Source organism: Lotus japonicus, chromosome 3 (assembly GCF_012489685.1).
Source record: "Lotus japonicus ecotype B-129 chromosome 3, LjGifu_v1.2".
Taxonomy (NCBI): domain Eukaryota; kingdom Viridiplantae; phylum Streptophyta; class Magnoliopsida; order Fabales; family Fabaceae; genus Lotus; species Lotus japonicus.
The window spans coordinates 11,708,415-11,718,293 of NC_080043.1; the positions used below are offsets into that span (position 1 = coordinate 11,708,415).

General features: G+C 37.0%; 1 protein-coding gene across 2 annotated transcripts; it reads left to right on the top strand.

The window, feature by feature from the left end:
• The first annotated feature begins 2,412 nt into the window (after positions 1-2,412).
• Positions 2,413-9,324, top strand: LOC130742488 (formin-like protein 5). Of its 2 annotated transcripts, XM_057594590.1 has the most exons (7): positions 2,413-3,224; positions 4,368-5,139; positions 5,225-6,020; positions 6,111-6,313; positions 6,822-7,057; positions 7,917-8,766; positions 8,990-9,324. In XM_057594590.1, exons 1-6 carry the CDS (start codon positions 3,063-3,065, stop codon positions 8,748-8,750), a joined length of 3,003 nt encoding a protein of 1,000 aa, XP_057450573.1. In that variant the 5' UTR covers positions 2,413-3,062; the 3' UTR covers positions 8,751-8,766; positions 8,990-9,324. The 2 variants fall into 2 exon arrangements, with proteins under 2 accessions (XP_057450573.1, XP_057450572.1); XM_057594589.1 differs by lacking the exon at positions 8,990-9,324 and having other exon boundaries at positions 7,917-8,980.
• The last annotated feature ends 555 nt before the right edge of the window (positions 9,325-9,879 follow it).

Sequence of the window (9,879 nt, forward strand, 5' to 3'; positions counted from 1 at the left end):
TTTAAAAGATGTTTAGGTTCAACATCGAAGGTGTAAGACCCGGAGTTAAATAATTTATTTATTTAATTTTCATACATTATAGAATAAAAGTCTTTCTTCACTTTCATGTTCAATCATATAGTGTCTATCAGTCTATCTCTATCATTGGCTATCTCATTTTGCAGGTAGTGTGGCGGCAAAGCCAAAAAAAAGGATTGAACATGAAAGTGTAGTAAATATTAGGGTTTTAATCTATTGTGGGTTGGGCCAATTTTATTGGGTTGTTAGGTTGAGTTAGCAATCTTTTTGGAATCACAAAATTGAAGAAAAGGATACGTGAAATGTCTATCATTTTTCAAACAAGATTTAAATAATTTTATAATAAAAGGGTGGTCAAAGTAGATTCCCTACGAACCTTTTTTTTGGCTTAAGTTAACTTGTTTCTTATATAGTTTCAAAAAAAAAACCTGTTTCTTATATAGATATTTATTTAAAATTTAAATTTAGTAACCTCATATAATTCATTTCCCTATGTTTTTTTTTTTGCACATCACATCTATTTTCAATTTTTTTGGTAACATGAGAGGTCATCCTATTTTCAATTTTTATTACTTATTCTTTCAGTTTTTTTGACACATTTTTTTTCAATCCCATTAACTAAACACAATATTTTATTTTTAGAAAGCTGTTAACATCTTTTTGAAATTAAACAAATATTTTTAACGAAATATTATTGAAAAATAATATTTGTGTAAAATAAAACGAATTATTTTTTGAAGAAAGATATTATTTTTAACCAATCCATGATTTTCCAAAAATGTAAGATAATAGTAACAAAAAAATAATAATTTTTTAAATTTTTTTGAAATCTCGAGTATAGATAATAATATCCTTTTTCTATGAAATCACGCACATGTAATACAAAATTAGTCAACTTTGACAATAAATCATGCGGATGTTTTTTGTCAATAAAATTTTATAGGCAATATTTATATTTGGAAAAGAACCTAAATTTTTAATAGAATCTAAAACGCAAGGAATGAAATAATGAGAGATTTCATAACATTTTATGATAATTCACTTCAAAGTAGAAACAATGAATAAAAATGGAAAGAAGAAACAACGAGTGAATAAAAAACTTATATATATGACTATAGATATATAAGTCACAAAAAAATAATGGTTATGAATAAACACATATTAATTTTTCAATTTTGAAAATCTAAAAAGAACAGATATTTTCTTTATTAGTTTTTTTTAAATTTAAATTTGATAATATAAAACACTATTACTAATAGGTTCTAAAATTGTACTTCTACGTTGCACTTCCTAATTCTCACGTTGCAATTAAGATAAAATCCAATTTTCCATTGTTCTACAACCTTCCTCAAGTCTCAATCGTATATACTTTATATGTACAATTTAGTTGGGCCTAAGGCACTTGTCGTCATGGTCTCTAACCCATTACACGACCCTGGGCGGTGGCAATGAGTGGTGGTGATTATGGGAGTGGAGCTGGTGGTGGTTGAGGTGGTGGTGGCGATGTCAGCAACGACGGTGGTGGCAGAATTGGTGGTGGTAGTTGTGGCAAAGAGTTCATACGACATAATCTTATTCATTTTAATATATAAGAGTAAATTGGTGTATTGTACCAAACTAACCTTATTATCATGATTTTAAATGTTAATATTTTTTTTAGAAAGTAAAAGGATATATTAATCATAGCTTTGAAAACAAAGCTGAAAAGGAGACACAACATGCAAATGTGATAAGTAACAACAAACAGCTAATCACCCGCAGTGAAAGACAGCCCCAAAAAAGACCATAAATCTATACAATAGACAAGAATCCTACAACCATCCAAAAAGATAGGAATCCACCATAGAGAAAGCCAACCTAAAATCCTAAAAACGGTACCAGACGATCACAAAGGCCCAAAAACATACCACCGCACCAATACCAAAGGAAAAAGCAACTGGATTCAACCAGAAACACCAAGCCACCAATCACCAACCCTAGGGAGGTTTCTGTGCAAGGATTTGAGCCACAATTTGGTTCATAGCAACATCATCCGTACAATCATACCTCATGCCCAAGTATTAAATGTTAATATCTTATGTACAATTTTCATCCAAAAATTCTCTTTTAATTAACATTAGCATATTAGTATTTTTAGGAAATATTACATATATAAAAAATAACTTTAAATATATTTTTTTAATAAAGTGGTTGTTTGAACGTATACGTCGAAAGTTCAATCCTTAAGAGCTACACGACCAAAACCAGCTAAACCTGGCTTCAAACATAAATGACAATAGAATGTTTAGATCATGTAGTAATTAAACTTCTGACATTGTTCTTACCGTTGTTTTGTTTTTTTCCAATTTATAATACATTTTCTTTATAGTTTACTCTCTTAAAAGCAAGCAAAGAAGAAGACTGAGTATTATAGTGGTGGGCAGCTAGGCTTGGCAATGTCTGAATGAATAGTGAATCCAGAATCCTTGCTCCTAAGACTGTTCTTTACGCGTAGTTTTCTCTGTCTGGCGCCAAGAAACTTCCTTTGTTTTCAATCTTAACAACACGCTCTTACATTAATTTCCTCAAATTCTTTCCTTTCTTTTCTTTCCAAAAAAATCAAACTTTGCCTCATTCAACATTTCACGGTCAACAACAACAATAGCCCTCGTTTTGAGGCTGCTAACGTTGGATCCTGTCAGAATCAAAGACACCCTTTTCTTATAATCATTCTTTTGAGCTCTAGTTTGAATTTGCTTTTACTGTTTTGGTTGTTTCTCGTGGGAAGTTTGTGATTTTGATTGTTTAACATCCTCTTCCTACTTTTTTGATTGATATTCCTGGTGGGTTTTACTGGGTTTGATCTGATTCAGTAAAAGTTTGGAACTTTGATGTCGGAAAAGAATCTTGGGTTTTGCTTTTGTTGATTGTGCTTGATCCTGGAATTCTGAGAAACCCTTTGTTCTGCAGAGGAATTGAAGTGGGTTGGTGTTGGATAATGAAAAGTGATTTTGTTTTGGGGGTATAGCCCTTTGATGAAATGAGAAGAAAGTCAAGCACTTGGAATGGGAATTCAGAAATATATGGTTGCCATCAGGTTTAGCTTTTGTGTTCTTTTGGTTCTTCTTCTTGTAGCAGCAGTTAGCTTTGTAGAAAAGAAGGAATCACAAGATGAGTTTGTTAGTGAACTACTTGATTCAACATCCGGATTGTTAGATGAGCACAAGGTAAGGCTACCTTCATCTTGATTCAGCATGTGTGTGTGTGTAACTCAGAAAATTTGAGGTTTTAAGTTGCTTCCCTATACAAAATTGAATATAGAAGTTTGGTGTTTCTTACCTTGACTGGGGGTATGGGGGTATTCACTATTCACTTATCTCTAAAGTTGGGTTTGAATGCTGTGTTTCTCTAGATTATCTTAGCCTGTCACATTCCTGATATGACAATCTCAATTGGGATTTAAGCTGTTTAGCCCATATATCCCATGGTGAGGGTACCCCTGTAGCTATGTTGCTTCGTTGGAAGCGAATGGCTAATGGTAGCTGCTGTTTAATTTGGCGATGGTCTCAGCCCCATAGTAACTGGCATCTAATGGTTTCCCAAATCCATTATTCCCTGATGGAGTGTGAAACTGTGAATTAAAAATATGATCTTTTGAATGATACCTAGAGCTAATAAAAATCATTGCAATACTTTTTCTATGGACTACCATCTGTGACATCAATAGAATAGAGGCCATCTTATTTACATTAAATCCAAGTAGTTCCAACTTTTCCTATCCATCTGCGAAGTGATGTTAGTTTACATTTTTAGTCAGAATTAAGGCAGCGTGAAAGGAAATGATGATTATATTTCTATGTTTATCTTCTGCATAACAAATTTTTTGTTGAAAATACCTAAGAAGGAAGTGAGGACTAGAGTTGTTTTTGTACTATTTTGTGGCATGACTTCAGCTTCTGATACAGAATCTATTAGTAGCAGAATCTAGTTTACCAAGTGTAAGTTTTAGTTTTACTTCGTATTGGATTGCTTGAGCCATCAGATGATTGTCAAGTAATTACTTTTTTTGTGTGTGTTTGTCTGTGCTGTGTCCGCATGGGAAACACACACACAAACAGACTTGATCAAGAAAGATGGTATAATTTATTAATGCATCTTGCTTCTACTACAACTATATCGCACTCTGAAATTCTATCACATTATTAGCATGAACAGTCACTATTATTTGGAAATATCAGTTTCTGCATTTTCTTATGTGTTTATTGCTAAGTTCATTTGACACTAAATTTCATGTACTTGATTGTTTTACTATTATTTGTCATACTTGAGTATACAGAAACATTGACATTTTGTGCTGCATTGTTGCGAAGGTACTGTGGATCAGTTGCTGGGAAGATTTAATTCATTTAAAGAAAGAGTTTCAAGATCATGACTTATGCCTCCCACAGGAATTGTTTGGGAGCACCAATAGAGTCAGTTCAGAGATTAGTCTATTTGCACGAGCGGACATCCAAAATTTGATTACGGCTTGCCATCCTCAGTTCAGGGAAAACTTTCTTCACTGTTTGAGAAAAAATAATCTTCCAATACGTGTCTCAATAGAAGAGGATGATTCCAATATATGGCATGTCACTTATATGGGATCACTTCTTTCAAAATTCAGTGTTCCCAGAAGGAACTCAGGCCGAGTTTTGCTCCAGCAAATATCAGAGCCACCTAGTCCAGGTCCTGCAATTGGATCACCTACACCCAATCTACCACCATCTCCTGAATCCGGTTTTGCACCCGCATCTCAACCCAGTCCAGCACCATCATCTGGACCCAGTTCAACACCATCACCTGCTTCAGCACCATCACCTAAACCTCTGGTTCCTCATTTGCCTCCATCCTCATTTTTCCCGAAATTGACGCCACCAGCAGCTGAAGATGTTTCTGCTCCTCCTTCTTCTGACTCTAACAAGCAGGAAGATAAGCATAATAATAGAAAGACAGTGGTTCTTGCTGTAGTTATAACTGCATTGGTGACATTTATAGCTGCAGCGCTGTTCTTTTTATTCTGTAGTCGGTATTGTAAGACTAGACGAGTTAGACAAAATGACGAGAGGCCCCTTCTCACCTTGAGCATGAGTGACTTTTCTGTTGGTACATATCATATTACTATTTATGCATTCTTTGTTAATGTGTTGTACCTGTACCAGTCCTGACAAAGTTGAATTTAATCCTACAGGTCCTTCTTCCAATTATGATTTTGGAAATTCAATGAAAGGGGAGAAACTTGGGTTTCAGTCATCAAGTAATAATTTAGTTGACAACAAAAAGACCTCAGTGCAAGAAAGTCAACCAATAGGAGCGTATACTGCTGCCGGATCACCATTTGAAGTGAAACCTCCTCCGGGGAGAGTAGGAACCATCCCTTCTGGAATCCCTCCTTTAAAACCTCCTCCAGGCAGGTGGAATCCTCTTCCCCCTGAACCACCTTCATTTAGGGCTTCAAATAACGCTGCTATCCCTGCTTCTGCTGCTCGTCCTCCTCGACATCCTACTCTTGGCAGCGCTCCAACTCCTGGTCCTCCTCCTCCACCACCCCCAGCACCAGCTGGTGCAAAATCTGGTCTAACTCCACCACCAGCAGTATCACTAGCTGTTGGCAAACCTGGTCCTCCTCCTCCACCACCCCCAGCACCAGCTGGTGCAAAACCCGGTCTAACTCCACCACCGGCAGTAGCACTAGCTGGTGGCAAACCTGGTCCTCCACCACCCCCACCCCCAGCACCAACTGGTGCTAAACCTGGTCCACATCCACCACCTCCTCCTCCTAAGAGTGGTATCGCTCCTCCTCGGCCTCCTCCTCCTCGACCTCCTCCTCCAGCTAGTAGACCAAAAGCTACAGAGAGTTTTGAAGCTGATGCAGATGGTGAAGCTGATGTTCCTAAAGCCAAGCTAAAGCCTTTTTTCTGGGATAAGGTTCCAGCTAACTCCGATCATTCAATGGTCTGGAATCAGATCAAGTCTGGATCATTCCAGTAAGCAATGAATCCCGAACCTCTTTTGTTGACTGAAGATAATGATTTATCATTAGCTGCTAATATTCTTAAATAATAAACATTTGACAGGTTTAATGAAGAGATGATAGAAACACTTTTTGGATATAATGCTGTGGATAAAAACAATGGTCAACGACAGAAAGGGTCTTCTTCCCAAGACCCTTCACCTCAGTATATCCAGATCATCGACAAAAAGAAATCGCAAAATTTATTAATTCTGTTGCGAGCATTGAATGTGACAGTGGAAGAAGTTGGTGATGCACTTTATGAAGGTGATTTCTTGTTCCTTCAGTTTTCCTAGAAAATTGCTGATGGGTGTAGTGATATTTGGTTTTTCTGGGGAACACATTATTTGGTAGACACTTTCTTGTCAGAGAGAATATTTAATAGACAGCTATGCCCTCGTCGATACCTGAAACATTGTACACATATATTATCACATGTACTCTTTGAAACTAGCACCATTTCCTTGCAATTGTGGAGGATAGAATGTGGTAATGTTGTTGTTCGTCTACAATATTGTTCTAAAATTATTTGATTGACATGCTGTTGAGTATAGGGGAGGAAAAATTGTAGTAGACCGGGCTTAGCTGTTGAGACGCATATTTCCTGAACAAGTCGAGTGATTCCCTATTAATCTTGCTTTAGTGATAAAAATTCATGAAAAATTCATTGATCATAGTTATGGATAAGAATGTATAGAAATTTAAATGCATAGTTATTTAGGTATCTCCTGTTCCACTTGTATGAAGGCTTTGTAACCTGTCTTTGGCTGATTAGGAAATGAGCTACCCTCAGAAGTCCTTCAAACCTTGTTGAAGATGGCACCTACGTCAGATGAAGAACTTAAGCTTAGACTTTTTGGCGGTGAGCTGTCTCAACTTGGGCCTGCTGACCGTTTTCTGAAAGCCCTGGTTGACATTCCATTTGCTTTCAACCGAATGGAAGCTCTACTTTTCATGGGTACATTTAAAGAGGACCTCACTACTATTATGGGGTCTTTTGCAGTTTTAGAGGTATGATATTCTAAATTGCATCAACCCTGCAGTTGCATTGCTTATGCTCTTTATCATATGATGATTATGACATTAAAAATTTGTGCTTGGTTAGTACCAAATGAGGTTATAGAATGACTTGATTCAGATATATCATCCAATATAGTTTGTTGCCAATTATCAAAGGTAACATAGTAAACTGTCAGAAGCATGGTAAAGTCGTTTCTTGCATATATTATGTCAAGTTGATGCTGAAATTTATATGTCATGTTTTGCTGTCTGTGAAATTACATTTGCATGTAGATGTTCCCATGTTGATGTGCTCTGTCTTTCTTGACAAACAGACAGACAAACAGGGTTAGTGAGCATTTCACATCTATGTATAAGTAAACTTCTTAATCTTGCACCATCCAACAACTTATTGAATGTGTTTTCATCATTCTGACCACAAATTCGTTAATTAATTTTTTTTTTTTGTGCATGCTAAATTTAGTGAATTTGGACTCTAATTTTGTGTATTTTCACAATTACATATATTTCAAATCCTTGTATATGGTTGTACCTTCATAGTAAGAAATATAAATGTAGTGAATCGATTTCTGATTAATATGAACTTCTATGAGTTTGATTGTAATTAATAACTCCATTGGGTTTGAAAGTGATTCATTTGAAATGCTGAACATTGTTAATCAATTTTTCTGGTGAGTGTCATGATTTGGACACCATTATATACACAGACATGAACACAGCAATGTTCTGTAATTTGTATCCTCATGCAATTCCTTTTTTTTTGGAATTCCTGCCCTCACATCTGGTTTTTGTTGTCACATTCTCATCTGGGAAAAAAATCTGAATCTTGCAACCTCATCTGATATGTCAGGTTGCTTGTAAGGAACTAAGAAACAGCCGGCTGTTCCTCAAACTTCTTGAAGCTGTTCTCAAAACTGGTAACCGAATGAATGATGGAACATTCCGTGGCGGTGCACAAGCATTTAAACTTGATACACTCCTGAAATTATCTGATGTGAAGGGAACAGATGGCAAGACTACACTTTTACACTTTGTTGTTCAAGAGATTATCCGCTCTGAGGGCATAAAAGCTGCTCGAGCAGCGAAAGAGAGCCAGAGTTTGTCCAGTATTAAAATGGATGGAGAAGAAGATCACTACAGTGAAATCGGTCTTCAGGCGGTTTCACACTTGAGCAGTGAGCTTGAGAATGTAAAAAGAGCAGCAATTCTAGATAGGGAGAGCTTAACTTCAACAACTGGCATACTTTCCAATGGTCTTCTAAGAACCAGGGACTTAGTAAACAAAAACCTCGCGAATGTGAAGGAGGATAGAGGGTTTTACGAGAAAGTAGGAAGCTTTGTGAAGAATGCTGAGGTTGATGTTATGAACCTGATGGAAGAAGAGAAGAAAATCATGGCTCTTGTGAAGAGCACTGGTGATTACTTTCATGGGAATACCAGGAAGGATGAAGGCCTGCGATTGTTTGTAGTAGTACGGGACTTCTTAATAATGGTTGATAAGGTATGCAATGAGGTGAGAATTGCACAGAAGAAGCCAGCAAAAACTCTAAAACAAGAGGCTTCTCAAGGATCATCTTCATCCCAAACACGCCCACCGCCTTCTGATTTTCGTCAGCGGCTTTTTCCAGCGATAGCTGAAAGGAGGATGGATGACGACATGAGTTCAGATGATGAGAGTCCATAGATTCAAGTTTGAAGTGGTATTGAAATTAACCTCCTTAAAACTTGTCCTTGTATAGCCTAGCATAGTTAAAGACCTGCTTTTCTTTCCTGATCATGAAGGGAAGCAAGTTTGGTTCAACTTCTATTTCTCCCAGAATTGATTATGACTTTAGAATTAACTATAGAAAGATTTTCATACTTGTAAACCATTATTGATCATTGATACGTGAATTTGAATTGTTTTTTGGCTTACACTTGCAGCATGTTTCTTCATGAAAGATGGATATGGCATGGTATCGACGCTTCTCGAACTAAAATGTCATATGTAATGGCTGGAGCTGTCATCAGACAATGCAATTACTATCATCATTCTGGGGTCCCTATTGTGATTAGCTTCATAGTTTTGAGATAGTCATTTTTTAGAGAAATAGTTCTATAGGGTATTTTTTCTTTCACAATTCTTTATGTTTGGAGGAGCAAAAGATAAAACGTGCATATCAAATTTTACCCGAGCTTAATCACTTAGGCCACCTCATATGTTTAGTCTCACAGAAGCACATTTTGAAGTATCTACTCAAAATTTTAGTTTGCCTATATATTCGAGGATGGTAAGCATAAGCGGTTATCAAAAAATTTCATGATGACACATGAAAAAATGGTCGCACTTGACTTCCTTCGGGAAACTTCAATTTGTAAGCAGCCTGGTTAAGCTAAGGCATGTGAATTAGACCGGTAACAGGTCACACAAAGCGAGGATAACACAAATCTCGTGGGACCCCTTTTGAAGAGATGGCATAACCCAGAACCAGAAGGCGAGCCATGTGGGATGCCCTTTTGCACTGATCGAAACCGCCGGTTGAAGGGAGAGCTTCATGGCGAGCCGCGAAGGGCAACATACAACAACGGGGGTTCGAGGTAGTTAAGACACTTTGACAAGCTGTCAGGTTGAATCCCGACATGGGTGAGTAGGGATTCCAAGACAGATTCAAGCAGCTTCTTGGGGACATTTGAGTTAGCAGTCGCCCGACTGCGCCTTGACCTCTATCTAATTTATGGGCCAATTTCCCTTTCCTACTACCAAAAAATGAGATTCTTTCTGAATCTGAGTTCATGCTTCAAGCACAGTGTCTTGTGGGCTGGTTAGATACTTC

Bases quoted from the DNA above. Each gene is read 5' to 3' on its own strand.
- LOC130742488 (XM_057594590.1), top strand. From the start codon at position 3,063: ATGGGAATTCAGAAATATATGGTTGCCATCAGGTTTAGCTTTTGTGTT. The intron at 6,021-6,110 runs GTAAGCAATGAA...AACATTTGACAG, and splicing joins ATCAAGTCTGGATCATTCCA to GTTTAATGAAGAGATGATAG. The intron at 6,314-6,821 runs GTGATTTCTTGT...TTGGCTGATTAG, and splicing joins TGGTGATGCACTTTATGAAG to GAAATGAGCTACCCTCAGAA.